General features: G+C 41.7%; 1 protein-coding gene across 2 annotated transcripts in view; it reads left to right on the top strand.

Moving 5' to 3' along the window:
• znf462 (zinc finger protein 462) overlaps positions 1-23,498 on the top strand; it is a 44,800-nt gene that overhangs the window by 5,560 nt on the left and 15,742 nt on the right. Inside the window, exons 1-4 of one of the 2 annotated variants that reach the window (XM_034546420.1) lie at positions 14,414-14,814; positions 15,081-15,328; positions 15,548-20,772; positions 21,356-21,490. In XM_034546420.1, the coding sequence (XP_034402311.1) occupies positions 15,121-15,328; positions 15,548-20,772; positions 21,356-21,490 (5,568 nt within the window). In that variant the 5' untranslated portion in view covers positions 14,414-14,814; positions 15,081-15,120. Of the gene's footprint in view, positions 1-14,413; positions 14,815-15,080; positions 15,329-15,547; positions 20,773-21,355; positions 21,491-23,498 lie in introns of those variants that run through there. The other variant, XM_034546419.1, reaches the window with a different exon arrangement.

The raw sequence follows: 23,498 nt of genomic DNA, 5'->3' as shown, positions 1-23,498 counted from the left end.
CGTTGTCTGTTTTCCCAGATATCCATATATGTTCTCTGAGATGATACATCATTCTTTGAGACAGTGGCAGATTGATTTACGTCAGGAAATGGTTTCCGAGGAGAGATGGACTACAAGGCTTTGTGGAATGTAAGGCTTCCTGGAGCGATTGTCTTTGTGGAAAAACACTTCCTGGTTTCTCTCCGAGATCGGCCCTTGGACATCCTTCACTTGCCCGGCTCCTCGGCGGTTGTTTATTTAGCCCACGAACTTGTGCGTTTCAGTTTGAGGACATTGAATATTGAATGAAGCATGTTTTCAGCCTCATAGGTCTGACTGAGAACATTCCTGGTTTATGCATTGTGTGTGGAGCGGCAGATAAATTAGTTTTTTGTGGTTTCTTTCCCCCGCTGTAGCCTACTTGTGTACAGTACTTGATGGAATTCGTTTTCTGCGAATTTGTCTCTTCAAGCTTGAGGGAAGAAACCTCTTGAGAAAAACGAATATATCTACCTATTCCTCCCAATATAAAACTGTAAAAATAATCACGCCTGAGGCTATTAATTAAATTGTGCACTTAATCATTTTTGGATGGAATATTTAATCATGTTGCTGAGGGTTGCCCCACGTTTTTTTAAAAAATCTTTTATGCTTTTCAGTCTAGAAAATTTTTTTTTTTTCCCTCTCTCGTAGAAGCACTAAAACACGTTTACTGGAGAACATGTTGGGTCACCTGGGTTTGATGCCATCTACAGAAGCTTCCACCTATCTCCTGAAATCTTTGTATGACAGGTATGTTTGCACGCTCAGTATTCAGAAGCACGACTCTCAGATCTCTTGAGGACGTTGTCTTCAGCTTGCGGGAGAACAGCGGTGGCCGTCTTTTGCAGCGAACCAAAAAACCACACATGTCACTTCTGCTTCTGCTTCTGCTGACTGCCATGACAGTAAGCAGAGGAACAGACAGGAGGGGAAGCCACTCGCCCAGGTCTGTGCTCTTAAAGTTAAACACTTCCATCTGTGTAACGAGATAGCAGAGGCAGCAACCTCCGCTCAGCTGAGCAGGACAGTCAAGTCAAAGACCTTGAGGAGCACAAAATGGTGGATGGCCGTGCCACTGATACTCCAGCGTGAGTGGCAGTGTCTCCTTGGCCACAGTGGGGCCGGCTGCGTGAAATGGAGTCCTCTGTGTGGAGCCTTGGCCCAGCCTCAGCTCTGATGCAGAAGATAATTCTGTCATCCCCGAGAGAGAGAGAGAGAGAGAGAGAGAGTGAGAGAGTGAGAGAGGCGCAAGAGCAAGCCAAGTGAGGTGACTGTACTAAAAGAAGGTTGTGCCTCCAGATAACTCGAACCGTGCACGTCTGCTGGCTTCCACCTATTATGCTCACTCAACTACTTGATTTCCTGGATACCGACTTTGGCTATTAACTGCAATTTTTTTCCTGCATTTTCTGCATTGAGCAGACATGCAGTGGCGAGAAAAGAAAGATAAGCTTCGATGAAAAGATTCATTTTTGGTTTAGTAACAGGAATGAAGAGAGCGACTATGTGAGGGTATTCATTATCTAACCTTCACACCCAGCAGGCTTTAGCTGAGGGATTTACCAGCCCTCTGTTTTTGTTGCTTTGTGAACAATTTCAGGCTTGAAGGTCACATAAATATCTCTGAAAGCTCATGATTAAAGGTAAAGGCAGAAGATGTAAAAGACTGTAAGCAGGTACATTTTGAATGTAGTAGTGTGCATTTTCTTTTACTGCAAAAATGTTCACCATGACAACCTGAAGATAGTAGCCACACGGAAAATGGCCATTAATGCTCGTCTCCTCAATCTGCTTGGTCATTATCTTCTCTTTCAAAAAAAAGGGCAAATGCTGCCTCTGAGTGCTCTGTGTTGCAGCTGTCCCTTTTTCAGATGGAACAGTCTCAGCCCTTTGCTGAACACAAAGGCTACCCTTGGAGCAAGGTTACTTGCACCATGATGGCCAGCTCCTTTCCCTTTTTTTTGGGGGGGGGGGGGGGCATCTTTTGTGTGAATTATGTTGCGAATTAGCAAGTTGGTTTTCTTTGATTGAGAAAGAAAACGTCTTGTTTTGCAGAGACAGAATTTAAAGAGGAAAATGAGTGCAGCCATATTAAGTATTAAAGGCCGTCTGACTGGGCGGGTGATGTCAGGTAACCATCTGTCAGAGAGAGACAGACTGACAGACTGACATACGCACCGTCTGACCTTGCAGTATGGACGACACAGACATAAAATAGAAAACTATCATCTCTTCCTGGGATTAGCATGGTATTGCAACTTGGAGCGATAGCAATGGCATTTCTCTCTTCGTTCTGTCTCTCTTTTTGATGTGAGGTCTTGCTTGAAGGCCTCAGTCAGCGGAGTACTTTGAAGTCCCAAGATCAAAATCCTTCAATCCTCTTCTCGGCTTGTCCTTTCCTACTGATGTGGTACATGTTTGTATCACGCAATGCATTCACTTTGATGTTGAATCAGAACTTTGCTACATTTTTGTTTGAATTTGTTGTCATTTAGTCTTTATTACGGGAGCGCATTTGGCACAAGGCAGAGATACACTCGTCAGCATTGGAGAATAAAGCGTAGGAACTGGATAAAGTGCAGCAGACCTTCAGACAGCCGGACCAAACACCAACATTTCACTTCCTGGCCGACTTCTGGCTAATGTCCAGTTGCAAGAAAATACAATGGATGAAATAAGACTTCCAGGCTAACCCAGCAGCGGGAGGTCGATGACGGTTGTTCCAACATTTTTAGTTGTGTTTCCATCATGCATAATGACCGGAGATGATCCTTGAATCCTTGAATTCCCTTCATTTTGATCCATTAGACCTGCATTGAGTCAACTTAATGGGATGGTGGGAAGCCTACATAATCTTTTCCTTTACTTTATGGGTCACCTGGGCCTGCAGCGGTGAGATGATTTTTTTTGTAACTCCTCCGGATGTGACACTAGTGAAGGTCAGGCTGCAGACAGATCAGCAAAGCTCGCTGGTGTGCTGCACGTGGAAGGCTTTGCACCTGTATTTACCAGCCCTCCGAGACAATCTGGGATTACTGAGCTGGTTTCCTGAATGTTCACCAAAAAAGATTTTTTTATATTACCAGTTCAACCCAAAAGGCTACTGTTTTTAATCCCTCTGTGCATGCGCACACACCTCGTAAATGCAGGGTTGGTATTGAGAAAGACTGGTATTGAGAAAATCAAGAAGTGAGCTACTTTTGCTAAAGTGAAGGGATTCTAATGAGATCATTCATTAACTATCTCCGGTGAATGTCAAAGTGTACAAATCAATCGATTCTTGTACAGTAACATTGTGAAGAAAAACTTGAAGACTTAGAGAAGTGATGGCCCCATTAGGACCTAATCTAGATCAGTTCCTCTTGCTATGATGGACGGTCACATAAAGAGGAAGCTCTGAAGGAAAAACTACAGGCTAAAAATAACAGAAGGACTTAAAGCAGAGTCTATCCACAAGATACACTGAGCTGACTATTAGGACTACTTCTCCCCAAAAACTACATTCGTTCCCGTGACGTGAAATGGAACTTGTGATCTGACGAAACCAAAACTAGAATGTTTTGATCTTCATTCCTAAATATAGAGCAATTGCACCTCGAGTAGAGGTCAGACAATGCCGACTGTAACGCATGGTGGTGGAATATTTAGGCCTACAAAATATTATAAATAACTGTCATGAAATGAAAACGCACAGTGAAAGGGTTAAAGTTCGAAGGCAAAAACACGGACACCACCCAGACTGGACATCTCCATGATAGCGACCGGTCAGTAGCCCCGCCCTAGAGCATATCTCACTATATCTTCTATTTGGCTCTAAATGGGACCACTTCCTGTTTCCAAAAGTGAAACCAGTGCAGTGAAACAGGGCCATCCTAAACCCTGGGCAGACCTTTTTCTCCAATGATAGCAATCGTTTGCTAAACAGCGGCAACACGCAGCAGTTACAGGATGAGGGTTAAGACTGAATTGTAGTTTCACTGTCGCACAAGTAGAGACTCAATTAAATGAGTTACCGAGCAATATCTATCTAAAGTTTCCTAATAAAAGCTAACATTAGCCCCAATAAGCTACGGGTCATACCAGTCCAAATAAGGCCGTAGTGGCAAAAACCTTGAATGTGTTGGAACTGATTGATCAAGGGTGCGTTTTATTATTACCTTTCAATTCGTAAGATCTTTAATGCAGAGGTTTTTGCTCCTCATCAATTATTCATATGGATATAAGATGAAGCAGAAGCATGTTTGTGGTAAAGGCAGTGTTAGCCGGTTAATGGTTGACCTACTTTTATTGATGCCTGAAACAGATTTGTCGTCAGATTAACACCAATGTTTCTCGTCAGGTGGCTGAAAATAATTTATGACAATGTTGATGATTTGGGGCCACTGTCAGTGACTTCAGGCCCATCCACGCCTGGTGGATTTAATGTACTGCATAGCTGGTGATTTAGCATAATGGTGTAGCTCAATGTGACATTTTTATTCACCGCATTGACCTCAGAGAATAAAAACTAAAACTGAATCAAACTGAAACTTTTATCAGAGCAGGAAGGAACCCAACATTTTTTATTTTGAGTTTTGTCGTTTAAGCTTTGGGAAGAAAAAAAACACGCTAACATTTGACATGCGTGATGGCATTAGTGTTGTATTTCAAGCTCCATTCTGCTTTTTCTCTGTTGTATTTAATGCCATTCCCCTTCCTATCATTCCGTTCCCAGCAGATGTCTGATAAATGTTATGACAAAATGTTTATACCAAACATTATTGATTGCTCACATCTCATCTGAAAAGGCCTGGTCCATTGATCCGCCAGGTTGGATCGATGTCTCATCTCTGTGTATCCAGACTTTCTCGAATAAGCAGCAGAATGTGATCACATAATTTAAGGAGGCTCTCAGCACTGACCAGGAGAGGAGTGAGGTCACTGTCTAGATATATATATATATTATATTATATTATATTATATGTTCATCACACATTTCATCACATGGTCAAATGTATCTAATTCTTCATTAATTAAATGCTAATATGCTGATACTTGGCAGGACTCATGTTTAGTTATTTAGCTTTAAACATAAACTACAGTTGAGGCTCATGGGCGTGTCATTGGTCTTACTAATATTTGGTCATAAACCAAAGTAAATGTTGACCGATGAAGCTAGATAAAAATTCAAGGGATCATCAAGATGATTACAATTCATTATCTGGCCCACATAGGTATCTGCACCAAATGTTATGGCAATTCCCACAATAGTATTATTAGACATTGCAGTCTGGAATACAGTGATGGCTAAAAATGCTTAACATTTGCCAGTTTGAGCTTCTCAAATATAAGATTCTTTCCATTTTCGAGAAATAATAAACAGACTAATAATAAAATGTTTTATTGCAGCCCCAGATCTGAACGTCATTGACATTTTCTTCCCTATTTTTCTTTTCACCTGGTCTCTTATCTCCCCCACTATTCTTTGTGTGATCTACCCCTTTTACCATGAAGACTTAGTTGACTGTAAACATTGGCGTCTTCTCGTAGCAGGAACACTTCTGAGTGCAGTGGAACACAACAAAAGTGTGAGAATCAGTTTAAGTCAATCCGCTTTTTAATGAAAATCTGTAAAAAAAACAATGTCCGCGTATCTACAATGTCTCCACTTTACGTGCTTACTGAAACAATAATGGAGTTCTGTGCAGTGTTGTTGTTGAATCTGTCAATATGTAATTATTCTGTGTCGGGATTAGGCACCAGCACAGTGGTATATGGAATATGAATCTCATTCAGGACGGACCAGCTTTTCTCTTTAGAACCAGTGTTGTTATCTGCCACAGTGCCCACAGATAAAAGCCCAATGTGAGCCAACGAGAGTGTGAGCAGCATGAAGGCTAAAGAATCACCCCAAACCAGGCGTTGGTATTTTGGCGGGTTTGATGGCACCAAAAAAATCCAAAGCAGGTGTTAAGACATTCTTGGGGGAGGGGGGTCCTTCAAAGGTATAAATGCTCTGTGACAAATTCAATGTGTGTTTTGAGACCTTCAGATGAGGCAAAGCTATAAAAAAAATTGGCAAGTTGTTGCCGGAAAACATATTTGAGGTGGTGATGGAGTTGGTTAACTGTGTATTTGCTTTCTCTTATGAATGCTGTGCATGCTTGGCGAAGAGAAAGTACGCACATATGCCTTCATGTTAGCTGACCACACGTTAATTAGGCTTCCTGGTTACCCTTTGGCGGTGGTATGGAATGGGCCTAGGATCATGTTATACATGTGTTATGGCTCCATACAATTTACAATCTCATCTTATTTCATTATTATTTTATTTAGAAAATCCCAAAATGTTCAGTTAGGGTGTGTTTCAGCTTCTCAAATATGCGGATTGGCTGCTATTCCTTGTCATGTGCAATGATAAAAGGTTTATCTTTGGGTTTTGGATCAATGGGATTGAAAAAAAGACTTTTAAAAAACCCCACCGTGGGTTCTGGGAAATTATGCAAGGAACCCTTTTTCTAAATTGTAAATACAAAACGAATAATAAGCCTAGATGGGAACAACTTAACACCATGTGGTGTGTCATTTAATGCTTTGAATTTAATTTAAATACAATTTCCTTAAAAAGAAAGACACAGAGCTATAGAATTGAATGAGCGGCAGTTGAAGGTTAAAAGGAGTGACTAAGGTGAAGTGAGTTTGCTGCAGGTCAAATAGAAATGTCGTGTACAGACGTGGAAGGAGTGACTCAGTCGTCCTGGCCCTCAGTGTCTCTGTGGCGGTATTCGCAGCTCATTGCAGCCGGGATGGCGGTGGCAGCCCGTCGGTCTGAACCGTTTTAGGCGTTCCATCTTTGTGAGCCTGTTTTCAATGTGTTTTTAGGGGTTAATACAGTTAAAACCATGTCAAGTCTGGTCCGATATACTGTCCTCTTTGAACAGGTTCAGCGTGTATAAACGATTATTCAGCTTGCATGTCATTTCGGTGTCTTTACAAACTAGAAACCTCGTGGGGAAAATTGCACTGAAGTAGCAAACATATAACATGAAAGAAACTACTTTTGAAGTTGGAGTACTTTGTGTTTTCAGGAAGAGAGCACATGCAGTCTGGTCTAGAAATAATATCTTTGCTATCGATGAATCTGTCAATTATTATGTCAATTACATGTTTTTTTGTTGATCCGTAAAATGTCACAAAATAGGGAAAACCCAACCCATCTTTCTAAAGCCAGAGGTATAAATGTCTTAAAATGGCTTGTTTTGCTCCACAAACAGTACACCGACACGGTCGGCCATTAAACAACGGGCTCTACTCGTCACTCTAAATCTCACACACAATGAAAAAGTTTCAAAGCCTTAACTCACTTCTTCTGGTTTCAAAGTTGTATCTGGTAAATGGAAAGATTAAAGATTTGGTGCCAAAATACATATTTCTTGCTGCTGCTTGACTTACTTACCCATACTTGCATCAGCGGATGTCGGTGTTCAGAGCGATGATTTGAGCCTTCAGATAAAAAGCTACTGAAAGGCTGTCATACTGGGATGAAGACAGGTATTGTTGAAACAGCCAAGGGGGCTTTTAGTAGTAGTATTTGATGTCAATGCATCAGGACATCAACATATCATTAAAAAAACATGTAAACATAGCTGATGGACAGAAATTTCACCGGAAGCTAATTTCATATTCAGATAAATCATTTAATTTGTCACAACCTCTCAAATGTGTGGAATTGATAGTATATTTAATTACAAAATCATCAACAGATCAGATTTAACTGCTCACTGTCGTAATCTCAATTTTTTTTAACCAGATGCATTATAACATTGTATGAATTTATTTATTGCAGCATTCTGTCACAAGTTGGCATATTTCATGGCAGGAAGTGCTTTATAGTGGAACAATGAGCCCGAATGACAGATGCACATTATTACTGTGGGAATACTGAGAAAAGAGAAAAGCTCTGATTTTCGCCATCGATCAGATTGTTCTAAAGTCTGAATATTAATTATTCACACAGAGAAACAGTGTCCCAGCGTGCGGAAGCCACAGGGAGGGTGTGCGTCAAACTCCTTGTCTCTTGCTGCCGCTACTAATATATGATCAAATAATCACAGCAAAGTGCTGCAAAAACTGAATTAATGTTAACAAATCTAACTCGCACCAAGTGAAGTGTTCATTTATTTACAACAATGTTTCCCACGATATGAATGACATCACGATACAGCAATTCTGCGATACTTTACACATTACGAGACAATTATCTATGATATATATCGCAATATCTGTGGAACCGAAGAAGACAAAATACTAAAAGGCAAAAAAATAAGAATGATGTATTTATTGACTGCATTGTAAGATGAAACAGTGTCTTAGTGTAGTGTAGTGCCTCTTTAAACACACACACACTGACTGCAACATGATGTCCGCGTGTGCCATCATTCTAATGTAAAATAGCCATAAATTGCCATAAAGCACGACATTTCTGGGGGTGAACATGTTGAAGGGAAGGATACATCTCATTCTTACTCAGATATTTCTAATCTAAATTGACAACTCCTTCATAAGTGAAAACAACAATCCATGGCTGCTTTTCAAATCTGCTTTGCAACAAGATGTGAGGCCCAAAGACAAAATCACATGTTTTTACACACACAAATTCATTCTGATCAAGCAATAAAAGGCGAGGCCGGAGGTCTGTTAGTGTCAGCCGCAAGTGTCCCCATCATCCCATCATATATTCAGTAATGCCGGAAGGTACTATTATTATACCCGCTAGAAGTTATGTTGAATGTTTGAGAGCACTGGGAGTTAAAGAGCCAAAATACCATCACTGTGATGAAAGGAATGGCGGGCCGTGTCAATGTATACACGCTAGTTAGGCGTTTGAACAAATCTTTATTGACTGCACCCTGAGTGACGGTCACTTATAAATCAAGCATAAGGCCGTAATGGTCCGGTTGTCATGTGTTATTTATGGGACGTGGATTTGGACTCTCTTTGGCCCACGAGGTTCTGGGCTTGGAGAGGCCACTTAACCCCTGTGCTCAAGACCTTAGTGCAGCTAACCAGTTCATTTCCCAGTGTCTCAGAGCGCTGGCATGTTTTAATAGAAATAGCAGCATTTGGTGCCAGTGTATTGATAACGTATCACAAGATTAACTAATGCAATTTTGTTCATTTAGTTATTGATATTTTGTCCCACCCCTACTGCTATCTAGAACAAAAACATGATTTTGAAGGCATCTTTTTGAATATTGGCTTCTAAAGTTCACAGTTGCCGTGAAGCTGAACAAGGATGGTTACAGCGTGGCGTGGTTTTCGAAGCCAATTGTAAATCTAATAATCGTAGATCATCATGTGAGCTAAATATTTGGACGGAGGTTCGCCTGGAGTTTGAAAGATCATGGTGTTTGGTTTTTCCATATATTTGCTGCTTTACAACACGTTTATTTCTGATGTGTTCACGTTGATTTTGTGTCACATGGATTCACATTTGTTGATACGGAGCTGGTGGACAGACGAAACACCCGTGCAAATACCAATGAAGTACAACAACACGCTAGTTTTGTTAAAACTCATGTTCGAGAGCTGCTCTCTCAACTCTTTGATCATTTTGTTTGAGGCCCTAGTTTGTGGTGTATTGTATAATATTACGCAGTGTGTTATAATATCTGTATCAGCAACTGCTGAGGACATGATCAGATCCTGCGTGTTGTGTTCTCCTTGATGACATCAGAGGATGGGAGTAGCCATCTTGATCTCCGGCTCCCTATCTCCCGTTTGTTCAAGGGGCCAAATTATCTGTGGTGACCTAACATCTTCTGCTCAATGACACGATGAGATCTTTCTCTGCAGTCTCTTTAGAGTAAACATGGAGAGGAGACTGTGGGCTAAAGAGATCCGAATTTGAAGGATTATACACTCGCATAAAACCCCAAAAAATTATTGATTTTTCTCTGATGCTGTCATCGCCTCTCAGCATGCCATGGCTCCGGCTACCTGCTGTTATTGGCACTGTATTGTCCCTTTAAAAAAAATCCAGGCTGTCCTTGTCAATCAATGGGTTATTAATTATTGAGGGTGTGCAGGTTGACATCTTGTTTGCCAGGTGAATTATCTGGAGGCGGGATGCTAATATTTTCTCTCCCCGGCGACGTTAGAGATGGTAGCGCTAACCAACAGCTAAGGACAAAACCTCTGTAGTCCTAATCAGCTTAATGCGGGTGCATTCAAAGGCCCTCTTTCAGACAGAGCAGCTGCTGTCAGACAGTTTGAGTAGAGGGTGTGACTGCTGGCAGAGCTCGCCGATGCAGAGAGACCGGTTGGTGATTAACAAATGTCAGTAGACTTTGGAATCTGGGGAGCCCAGGCTTTGTCCTCAGTTGCTTTCCACCAAAGGTATTCCAGGTGGCTCTGTCATGCTCTCTCGCTGCCTCCCGTGTCCTTCCACCCTTCCCCCTTCAGGCCTGCTCTCTTCTTCTACTCTCTCTCTCTCTCTTGCTCTCTGCCCCCTTGTCCCCCAGGGTTTCAGAGCTCTGAGATAAAGAAGTCCAGACATACCTCACATTTTTAGACCCCCTTGTGGAACATAGACGTTTCTCTCTACGTGGTGAATGCCGCTCGCTCTGACCTATTCTGTTCTCCTTCCTGTGAGAGATAATGTCCCTGAGAAATGAAAGGACCAGGCAAAGTTAGCCTGGCAAGAGTGTGAGATGTTTTCTGCTGAGTTGTGTGGGCAGAGGGCTCGGGCACTGTACTGTACATCTGGCAGATAGATTTCTGTCAGCAGTTCTCCAGTGTCAGGCGGCCACTGCCTTTGAGGAAGAGGATCAGATCTGTGGGTCCATGTTGTGTGCTGGCTGAACACCTAAGCGCACATAGCCAGCTCCTAAAATGGCTGCCCTTGAAGCTTGGCTCAGAGGAGGATCTGAGCAGCTCAGTTGCTGCCTGTTAGTGCCCCGGCTGACTAGATGAAAGCAGTTACACAATCTCACCCATTAACTTGGTGTGGCGCTGGGACTGAAAAGACACAGCCAACTCTGAAGGCAGATGGTGGTTGTGTTGGAGGCTCTTTTTTTTTCTTCTTCTTCCTCCCCAGGCATTCCTCTCCCCTTCTCTTCCAAAGGATTCTCTTGATATCCATGTCAAGGAACCTGGCATTAGGAGGCAACTTTGTTCAAAACAGCAGCGAACTGCCAAGAGAGCAGGGTGGGGCCTCCGTGGTGAGGCTGTAACCTGACCCTGAACAACAATGGATCCCCTGGTTGCTCAGGGACATACTGGCAGTTTGGCCGGCTCACATGGAGCTCCCCACTGGCTGGCCGGTTTGGGAAGCAGGGCGGGATTCCCAACTATCTCTGGCTGGATCTTACTTGACATTGGCCGTATCAGTAGGCGGAATTTAATTCTGATTTCAGTATCTCCGTTAACATCAAACCTGGATTGTCCAACAAACGCAGGACTTTCAACCAGGAGACGTGCGTTTGTGTCCTAAAGTGTTGTTGAGTTATTTTAGTGATGTTTGTGATGAGTAACGTCACCAACATCACCAAAATAACTCAACTACACTTTAATGCGACCATAGTAAAGCATCATAGTTTGACGCGGTGGGCTACCGAGTGACACCAAGGGGTCTAACCAAGCACCAAGTTTGTGACATGTTGATATGACGTGTCTACAAATGTTCTTTAACTTTTGAATTTGATGACAATTACAGCAGTTTTTTTTTTTCAAGCTGACATAGTACATATTAATAAACCTGTGCCAGTTCAAATACTGCGCTACAAGACACCCTGCAAGGACACATATTTAAATGTCTCCGCTCTCGAGCGTGCCTGCTGTATGCCAGAACCGAATGCATTAAAAGAGAACTGCACTGATTTAACTCGGCACTCTATAACATTGTCAGGTGGAGAGTTTAAAGATTCAGATAAAAATCGATGCAGCAGAACCAGAGACATCACTTTTTATTTATTCCACGCATTCCTCTTTCTTGTCTAAACATGGCACCTATCACATGCAGTAGTGCTCCCCAAAACCTGGAGAAAGACTTTATGGGTAAATTCAGCTCAGCTCCTAGTTAAAGGTGCGTCTGTCACATTAACTCTGTAAAAATATATATTTTGCAGACAAACTGTAAAATCTATATGGCCAAAAGAAAACAATTGGCCTTTATGGTGTACCATATTTCCTCTTAGATTGTAACCTTTTACTACTTATTTGTAATCTTTATCGACCTGCTTATTCCATTTGAGATAATATAATAAAATGTAATTAATTCATGCAATAAACCTGCATTTTACTACATGTTTAAATGCAACATAAGGCTGAATAAAATAAACTTGTTCTCTATAAAACGTATAAAAACCTAATGAAAAACACATAGCGGTGCTGTATTTAAGACACTCTCGCTCTTGATAATGCTGCTGTTGTGTGAATGTAACTTAATTAAAGCAGAAAATGTTGATTATGATCGTGTTATAGAATTATGTTGATTATAATTTTATCAACCATTGATGGATCATCTTCTGGCATCTCAGCAAGTATATTAAGGAGAAATGATGCTTCTGCTAAAATAGGATTTAGTTGGATTATAGACACAAATCATGGCGTATTGTGATGTAGACGTGTTTCATTACGAACAATGGATCCACAAAGGGTCATGCTGGCTCTGTGAACCATTAATCCTCTTTGGATACATGCAAATATTTTTGTCTTTGCCCAATAGAATACACAAATGAATGTGTTATAAATAAGTACACAAAGGAATGGCTCTCAGCTTTGGAGAAAATTTGTTTTCAGTACTATGGACCAAAATGTGGGATGTTCTCCAGTCACTATATTGTCTAGCTAAAGGCAACAAATAGGCAAATAATATCTTCAAAACCAATAGGTTTATTAATTTGTCAGTACACAAAGGAGTTTGACACAAAAGAGAAACACACAAAAAGTCGTTGTCGTTTTTTAACGGTTACACAATTAATTGATGTGCAGTGTGCACAATGGGAATGAGTGTGTTTACATGTGTGTTCTTCACACAGTTTTCCATGTGTTCACTTTATTGTTTTGGTCTTGTGTTTCAAGTTTTTCTTTTTTTCTCGAGCTGGTTTAGGGGTTGAAAAAATAAAGAAAACACCTGACATTATATGAAGGGGAGTAATGAGCAGAATGGCCATTCTGCATTCAGAATCTAGGATTTGAATATGTTCACACCTGGAAGGTGTCCATAGTGTTCTTTGAATAACTTTTGAATGCAGTTAGTGGTTTGGGGATATAATCATTTTGACATGTGGAAACATATGTTTGTACCACAGGATGTCAAATTGGCTCATACTGTCAACAGCCCCAATGCTTCCCACTACATAGCCATACCTATACCATTACAGGTCCCCCATGCTAGTTGCATCTTTATGCATGGACCATTAGCCATTTAAATATGAATGGGAGCCTTGTTATAACTATCAGCTTCATAGAAATAACAACAGTTCGAGAGGGAGTGATTAAATTCTTCCTAAAGAAATGGATGCTTCAGTTCTCTCGGTTAGATCTACAAGTTAAATGTAGATCTAACCGAGAGAACTGAAGCATCCATTTCTTTAGGAAGAATTTAATCACTCCCTCTCCAATAAAATACGTAGATTTGTTTCCCCTCTAAAGTATCGGCCTGTACCATGGAACAGTGTGCACCTATTGTGATAGGCAAACATGTGTTCACCAACAATTTGTAACATAGTGAAAAAAAATCATATTGATAAGATTAGAGAGTCATGATAGTAAAGTGTACCCTTTAACTACCTATCTCAGAACCAGTGTGAGCTACTCATGCTATTTGTGATATTATATGCTTGGTGTAACAACATGACAATTGAAACAGCTGTGAAATGATGGCCACATCATCAATTTCCATTTTCCTGTCCAAGTCCAAACTGCAGAGAAGCCCAAAGACATAAAGCCTTCATCTCTCCATTGATTCAGTCAATCTTATTTCAGAGCAGTTGATACAATCTGATGGAATAGTCTGCTCTAAATACTGAGCTGTGGAGCTGCTCTCCAGCTGTTGCTTATCCCAAGGTAATACAAATGGGACAAATCAGCCCATAATCCCTCCTCAGTCCCTCCATTGTTATTAGAATGATGCTATGCTCAAAAATGGGACCTTCTTAGTATTCTGAGTAACATCAGCATCTGTTGATTTCTCCTCTTTGTCATGTTTTGTGAGGCTTTCTATTGCCGTTTGTGGACAGCTTCAGTTGTTTAAGAAACTGAAAATGATTTCATTTTGTTGTTGTGTCTTCATAACAAAAATGTTTTGCTGTTTTTTCATAAATTAATATGTATTACCTTTTTGACAATATTACTTTTTACAGTACTGTATTTCAGTGACATGTCTCATGTAGACTTGAAGGATCATAATGGTCTTTTTTATTTGTATTTTTATTTAAGCTTTTATCATCTCATATTCCGCATATTATTCAGCATCCAAGCAATCAAAAATAAATAAGTGCGCAGTATGTTACAGTAAAAAAAAAAAACTGTCACACCAGTGCAACATTTTCGAACAACGTGCTTCATTTTGTCACAAATTCTCAGAAATACAATTTAAAGAGCTACTTTAAATCTATCCGATCAGACTCTTTTGACGGCTATATTTTGAACACATTATCACAATTATTTGAAAGCTTTGTATGTTTTGCCATTGTCTTGCTTGTTATGTGGAAAACATGCATCTTATATCCTGCACTTGATTATGTTTTGCTCACAGCAGGAATTGCCATTGGTAATCATTTTAGATCATCACCAAAGCTCATTTTTATGGTAGGACATGTTCGCTACACTGAATATTGATGCATTACGGAATTATATTATTGCTCCATTGTAATAGCTCGGTACATGAGTCTCAATGCCAAAGTAAATACCCCTTAACATGCACTGTAAATGGCTCCTGTGAATATTTTAAGTCAACTGTTATAGATTACTTTTGTTTTCAATCCCACCCTCTTAATTATACATGTGTTCTGCTGTGTACTCATTGGAAAATCCTGCATGTCCTCATGAGTTTTTCTCTTTGTTTTTCTTTGCAGGTTTCCCTGATTTTCCAGGGAGCGCTCCCTTTTTTCAGTGATGGAGGGTTTGCAGTGTGACGGCTGTGACTTCCGTGCCGAGTCATATGATGACTTGAAGACCCACATTCAGGAAGTGCACACGGCTTTCCTGCAGCCTGCAGATGCGGATGAGTCTGACTCTCTGAAAGACGAGGATGAGGAGGAGGAAGCGGAGGAATATGACAACAAGGATGACCGGGATTATTCAACTCCTAAAGCTGGAATGAGTATGTTCACCAATTCAAATCGGATATTACAGTTTAATTTGTGGAGGATTATTTCTTTGTTTCATATAAACTCTTCATAGTAGGATGATTTTATGTTTTATCGAGGAGCATAAAATTAATGAGTTGATGGTTTTACTGACTGAAACAACAGAATGTTTAAATAATAACAAAATGTGACTTTCCATCAGACTTCTCACACACTTTCTCTTTCTTCTTTAGGCCCCAATACTACTGACAATGCCAACCAAACACCACAAAAGCAGACAGCTGAAACCCACCTGCCGTTTTACCAGTGCAAGTTCTGTGTCCGTTACTTCAGATCGAAGTCATTCTTAAGGAACCACACCAAAAAAGTGCATGATGCTGTAGAGGAAGATTCTGATGCAAGTATCTCCTCGCAGAGTGCCGAGCAGCCCAGCTACAACGTTATTATACACAATGACAATTCAAAAGTGTATTCCTGTCAGTATTGCACATACAAGTCTCCACGCAAAGCAAGAATATTGAAACACCAACTAATGTATCACAATAAGGTTCCCGCAGAGAGCGCTGGAAATCCTTCGCAATACAATGAGACCGGAGAGGAATCAGACTCAGCCAGTGGACTCATGAAGGGAACATTTGCCTGTGAATGGTGCGACTATCAGACTGACCAGAAGGACAGCTGGACTAATCACGTGGTGAAGGAACACAGCGACGCGGTCAAGATAGTTTCCTGCATCGAGGAGCTGGAAGGAGAGGCAAGTGCAAGTTCACCCAAACCAGATTCTCCCTCCGATTCCCGAAGCCAAAATAGATCAAAGATGGATTTTACTGACGTTCAAGGAAAGAAAGAGCCGGAAGGAAGAACTGTAGAAAACACGTTGGAGAAGTCAGTCCCAGAGATCTCATCCTTTCAGTATGCACATATTCGTGCGGTAACACCCAACAGCACAGGTTCCTCCATTTTGTCCAAGAGGTTCGCTTCATCTGACGTCTCCAAGAGCGTCGCAGAGACGGATGCCAACTTACTCAATGAAGAAGACTCTAAGAGCAGCTTAGAGAATGATGATGAAGAAGAGTTGGGCGATATAGATGATCCCAGCTATACTGGGACCCTGTCAGCAGATGCAAAGCTGCTTTTAACTGATGAGGACAATAAGTTACTGGAGACTAAAGGAATACCGTTTAGAAAGTACATGAACCGTTTTCAGTGCCCTTTCTGCTCCTTCCTCACCATGCACAGACGAAGCATCTCCCGGCACATTGAGAACATTCACCTTTCTGGTAAAACTACAGTGTATAAATGTGATGAATGCCCATTTATTTGCACCAGCCCTCTAAAACTAGGCACGCACAAACAGAGCCACATATCCTCAGATTTAGACACCATGGACCTAACAAGTGATAGTCCAAATCCTCACAATGACAATGCTGCAGAGCCAGTTAATGGTGGTAATGTCAATTCCAAAGTCAATGGAAAAAAGATAACCAGCACACCGAACGACCAGCAGAACCCTCATCGCTGCACACTCTGCAGCTTCTCTACCACCACTCTGAAAGGACTGAGGGTTCACCAGCAGCATAAGCATTCCTACTGTGATGACCTAGATCCCACTGTCTTTGAAAGCCAGCTGACTGACCAGCCGGAGTCTGAACCGGACGCTTCTCCAATCTTTCTACAAAAAACCCAGACCTCGATTTTAGGACATGTCACAAAAAAGCCCTTAATAACAGGGAAAAGAGCCAGGAAGTCCATCAATGACTTGCCTTTAGATTTGTCCTCGGTTAAAAAGAGAACTAGAATTGATGAAATTGCCAGTAACCTTCAAAGTAAGATAAGCCAAAGCCAACAGGACATGATTATAAACCTAGATGACATGGAGGATGTAGATGGAAGAGAAAATCACAGCATTGGTGATATAGAGGGTAGAAACCATGACAACAAAAACCCTGTCTTCACTTATAACACTCAACAACTTCATGCAAGAGATTCAATGATCTCTCACGAAGGAGGCCGAATAGGGAAAAGAAAAAGCAACCCTAAGTCGAAACCTAGAAGCATTCCTATATCCCTGACTCTCTCAGACGATAGTGAGAACATCTCTGCTGACCCCAGTGACGGTGCTATCCAGGAGAATGCTGATTATTCAGAGGATCAAGGAACGACACGTTTCTACTGCAAACACTGTGATTACCACAACAAATCAGCTCGTAGCGTCAGCACCCATTACCAGAGGATGCACCCTTACATCAAGTTCAGCTTTAAGTACATCCTGGATTCCGAGGACCAGAGTGCTGTCTTCCGCTGCTTGGAGTGTTACATTGAATACACAAATTACAATGATTTGCATCAACACTATATGGATCACCACCCCGAAGCAAGCAATGTGCTCAACTTCAACCAACCAAATCTGGTATACATGTGCCGCTTCTGTTCATACACAAGCCCAAATGTCAGGAGCCTAATGCCCCATTACCAAAGAATGCACCCAACAGTGAAAATCAACAATGCAATGATCTTCTCCAGCTATGTCGTAGAGCAGTCCCACAAAACGGGGGAATCGCAAACCCTGAGGGAAATATTAAACTCCGGCCCCAAGAATTTGAACTCACCCACTTCAACCCCGAGGTCCTCCAGCCCGGAGCCGAAAGCGGTCTCCAAGACCCCTGAAGCTAGCGCCGAGGCAGACCCTCTCAAAGAACCTATGGGTGGCAATGTTGTTGTGTATGATTGTGATGTGTGTACTTTTGCGAGCCCCAATATGCACTCTGTGTTGGTGCACTATCAGAAGAAACATCCAGAGCAAAAGGCGTCTTATTTCCGTATACAGAAAACCATGAAGGTCATCTCGGTGGATCAATCGCAGCCTGTTGCAAACTCTTCATATAATCTCAACATGGCTTCGCCTCCAAAACAAACGAGCGGAGCACTGTACGGATCAGATGAAGAAATGTACTACTGTAAACATTGCGTCTACAGCAACAGATCTGTTGTTGGTGTGTTGGTCCATTATCAAAAGAGACACCCAGAAGTAAAAGTGACAGCAAAATATATCAAACATGGCACTCCCACTCCCGGTTTGATGAAATTAATGGATGAATTGCAAATTGCGGCTCCCAAACAGTTTTTGAAGCAGTTTCAAAATAACGGTCATGATGGATCTAACAACACAAGCCCTAAACCTGGAAGTGGGGAGCAAGGAGAGGATGAGCTGTTTTTTTGCCAGCACTGTGATTACGGCAATCGCACTGTAAAAGGAGTGCTCATTCACTACCAGAAGAAGCATCGGGAAACCAAGTCCAACGCTGACCTTGTACGTCGTCACACTGCGGTTGTCCGGAGTCAGCGTGTGCGTGCACAGATGGTGCAGTCGAGCAGTGTCTCGTCCGCCTTGATCCCAGCTCCTCCAGACCCTGAAAACACTACAACCCTGCGCTCCCTGAAGTGCAGACACTGTACATACACATCCCCCTACATCTATGCCCTGAAGAAACATTTGAAGAAAGAGCACCCAACTGTGAAAGCCACAGCCATGACCATTTTACACTGGGCCTACCAAGATGGCATTCTGGAGGCTGGCTACCACTGTGAGTGGTGCATTTACTCCCACGCTGAACCCCAAGGCCTGCTGCTCCATTACCAAAGACGCCATCCTGAGCACAATGTTGATTACACATACATGGCCAGCAAGCTATGGGCTGGACCGGAGACCACTCAACAAGGGGGCAATATGGAAACTAAACATTACAAATGCAGAGACTGTGCCTTTGAGGCCTGTACAATATGGGACATCACTAGTCACTATCAGGTAGTGCACCCGTGGGCCATTAAAGGGGATGAATCTGTGCTTTTGGATATTATCAAAGGAAATGGCCCAGCTGAAAATATACACCAGCAGGTTGCCGTAGACCTTGTGTCTTTCAATTGCCAATCTGTTGAAGATGATGGAGCACAGGTCATGGTCAGCACACCTCAAGAAAGCAACCCCCATCCTCCCCACCCACGTCTTTCTATCTCAAATAATACTTACCAGTGCACTGTATGTCTGTCAGAGTACAACAGTCTCCATGGCCTCCTCACTCACTACGGAAAAAAGCACCCAGGTATGAAAGTAAAAGCTGCAGATTTTGCACAGGAGGCAGACATCAACCCCAGTTCTGTGTATAAATGTCGTCACTGTCCGTATGTGAACTCCCGAATCCACGGTGTCCTAACCCACTATCAGAAGAGACACCCATTAGTGAAAGTCACTGCAGAAGACTTTGCGGATGACATCGAGCAACTCGCTGACATAAATGAAGGAGATGACAAGTGCAAAACTCAAAGGCAAGGCTACGGTGCATACAGATGCAAAATCTGCCCCTACACGCACGGGACACTGGAGAAACTCAAAATCCATTATGAGAAATATCACAATCAGTCGGCCTCTGAAATGTTCACACCCTCTCTAACGTATTTTTCTCCCGGTAAAGAAGGAGAACCAGTCGCTGAATGCAGTGCTGGTAATATATCAAGCGCGGGAAATGTCCAGGAGGTCAGTGAATTTGACCTTTCCCAGTTACCCATCAATAAGACTGAGAAACATGCGATATTCAAGTGTCAGCTCTGCAAATACTTCTGCTCCACCAGGAAAGGCATCGCTCGTCACTACCGTATCAAGCACAACAACGTCCGTGCTCAGCCAGAGGGTAAAAACAATGTCTTCAAATGTGCTCTGTGTCCATACACAAACCCTATACGCAAAGGTCTGGCCGCCCACTACCAGAAGCGGCATGATATTGATGCCTATTACACCCATTGTCTGGCTGCTTCCAAGATGATGAGCGAAAAGCCGACCCAAGTGGTAGCACCCCCGCCACCAGAAGGGGACAATTCGGAAATGAGCGAAGACTTGCGTTTGGCGGTGGATAGACGAAAGTGTTCCCTTTGCGCCTTCCAGGCCTTCAGCAGGAAGAGCATCGTCTCACACTACATCAAACGCCACCCAGGTGTCTTCCCCAAGAAGCAGCACGCTAGCAAGCTCGGTCGCTACTTTACCGTTATCTATGCCAAAGAACCTGAGACAATGGCTGACAGTGCAATGACAGAGGACAGCAAGGAAGTGTTGAAGGTTCAGCTTAAACCCGAGCAGGACAGTGAGGTCGAATGGCTGCCATTCAAGTGTCTAAAATGCTTCCAGTTGTCCTTCAGCACCGGCCAGCTGCTCTCTATGCACTACAACGATCACCACAGCAATGACTTGAAGAGAGACTTTGTGGTGTCGCCCGGACCCGAGGACGAGGACGAGGAGTTGTACAAGTGTACGCACTGTGAGCTGAAGTTCCTGGCTCTCCCGATTCTGGCGAAGCATCTATTGAACCACAACGAGGAGTTTCAGAAGAGGGCCATGAGGCAGGAGAGGAGGAGGCAGCTTCTGAGCAAACAGAAAGCCGCTGAAATTTCCGAGATCAAACCTGAGAAGGTGAGCAGAGATACGAGTTTCGAAAGAATATGAAAGACTAAAACGGGCATTATTTCATTGTACTTTTACTTTTAAAATCTGACTGCATACAATAAATCTCCTGATGCTGTAAGATACTTGTCTATCATACCACAGCTGTTCCTCAAGTCCTTGGCGTAACGGGCTCGCATAGTCTCATATTGAGAGTATTGTTAATTTACCTTAAAATGACGTGATAAGCCCAAAACTATTGCACTTGTCGACAAAGTAGCCATATTATAACGGAAGTAAAGAAAAAAAAATATGTGATCATAGTTTGTGATTTGTTAGTTTCATGATAAGTTCATTAAAAATAACATTGGTCTCTAATGTTTATTTAGGAAAAGTGTCTCTAACTTCACGGAGAAACGGTAAAGCTCACGAAGAAATAGCAGTACCTTCTAACTGGAAAAGTACACCAGTTAGTTCAGATTATACACTGTTATTCTTCTTAAAGGGTTGAATAATATTTAAAATAAAAATCCATATCGAAAAAACATTAAAAAATATGTCTAATGAAAACGGAATTAAAACATATTTGTTTTGTCTGTTTTCTATTTTACAGGAAAGCCTTGTAAATAATGCTCCCATAGGCTTCAGGTGTAACTTCTGCATAGAGATGCACCCCACCCTCCGTGCCATCTGCAACCACCTTAGAAAGCACGTCCAGTACGGAGAGGTCAAAGAGGGACATGTCAAGGTAAATAGAGTTGTATCTATTTTTAGATTTCTTGTATCCTGTTATTGTGTCTTATTTAACTGGGGATTTGTTACATTAACTCAAAAATATTTTCGTATCAACTGCACACACGTCTATGTTAAACATATTTATATTAAATAGGACGTTAATGTAGATGACAATCTTGATAAGTACACATTTCTATTTTCTATTTATCTATGGCAAAATTAAGAGAAAAAATATGTTCACAATGGCACATGTTATTTAATGTTTTGTGAAATGCATCAAAGGAATAATTTCTTGCTGATAGTTGGATGGGAAGATTTTTCATATCCGTTTCATGAATATAAAGCAACGGCCAGTAGCTGGGTAGCTTAGCTTAGCATAAAGATGTAGTGTGCACATTTTAAAGTGGTATCAATCTTTGTATCTAACTCCCTGCAAGAAAGTGAATACGCGTATTTCCCAGAATGTCAATCAATGTGCTACTACTTCACAGATCAAACAAATGTTTAGTATGCATTATTTATTGACATCAATGTTATATTTTACCTCACAATACTCAAAAGGCCTACTTTGACTGTGCCTGGTGTTTCTGTCTTGTAAACTAACTCCTCATTTTCCTCCGTAGTGATCTGCTTTACTGTACTTGGATTCTGTTTTTGTTGATAGCTGATGGTGACTTCTGGGTAGACAGGATGTCAGCTTCCTCCAGAGAAAACAAGCATTGCTGTCCCAGTGCAGTGGAAGTGGGTGGAGGTTGGGGCTACAGAGTAGTAAGCCATAACTTTTAGGGCAGCGGCGGGTAACCATTCATATATTAGTATTCCACTGAGGCTGCCAGTGAGGGGAACCGGCCTAAGGCCCCACCGCCTCACCCAAACGGAGACCTGGTTCTTCCATCAGACACTCGGGTCTGGCTTTTTATGGATTTAAAATGTACTGCACATCTGCAACTGAGGTCGACAAAAAAAATGTCACGTTGACTTTTAGGCATATTAAGTATATAGTCTAAATGTCATGGCACATGGCAGGGTTACGGGCTAACTGCAAGCATTCATGGCCGACAACATCTCTAGCAGATGGAATTAATTGTATGCTTTAGACATTGCAGAAGGTAAAACAGAACGTTGCTTTTTATAGTAGCATGAATGCAGTTTCAACTCTAGGTTCTGATAGAGTTGGATGAAGAAGACAAAAACAGGCTGACAGTGCAGTCAGGGCAGACTGGATGGCAAGGTTAGGTCTGTGGATGCCACATCTTATTTATGACTGCGTGAAGTGCAGGGTCAGGCCCTTCCACAGAAAGAACGAGCTTCCTCGAGGCAATAAAAAAAAGTCGTGGTGATTTTCTGTCTACTTGTGATGACTACAGAAACCAGCCAGCAGATAACGGAAGAGGGGATAGATGAAGGAGTTTTGTTTCGCTGTTGCTTCGTGGTCGATGTGCAAATGTGCCAGGTTTTCTGTTTTTAGGTCTTTATCTGTTTTGTTGTTTGACTAGTTTTTTATCCTCTCATTTCTTTTCAGGGTGATTTAGCATAAACAAGCAACCAGTAATGATGAATCGTTATGAATGTGTGGTGGAAAATAACCTTTTTACACTCCCTGTGAGATAAAAACCGCAATGATGAAACTCTCAAATGTCTTTCAGTATTAAGTACACATAGAATAATTCAGCTGAATAATAAATAAATAAATACTTGAAAGAATGAATCACAGGACTAGATACATATTGTGATTTACTTTGTTAAAAATAATTTAATTGCATGTATTTTTAGAGATTGATATATATATATATATATATATATATATATATATATATTTATAAACGATGGAGGAGAGTCGGGAAGGATATGTAATAAAGCTCCTGGACCGATTTGAAGGGTCGGACTCAAATTTTCTCACTCGCATTTCATTTAAATAGTGCGATCGACTCAATATCAAGGAAGTGGTGTGTCAGTAAATAGAGGCGGGTTTCTGTTAAGGCTTGCCTTCGCTGGACTAGACAGTCATGTCATTCGTTATT

The sequence above is a fragment of the Cyclopterus lumpus genome, chromosome 12, assembly GCF_009769545.1.
Source record: "Cyclopterus lumpus isolate fCycLum1 chromosome 12, fCycLum1.pri, whole genome shotgun sequence".
Taxonomy (NCBI): Eukaryota; Metazoa; Chordata; class Actinopteri; order Perciformes; family Cyclopteridae; genus Cyclopterus; species Cyclopterus lumpus.
Note: the sequence above shows the minus strand (reverse complement) of the source record. Positions and strands in the feature narration are given on the sequence as shown.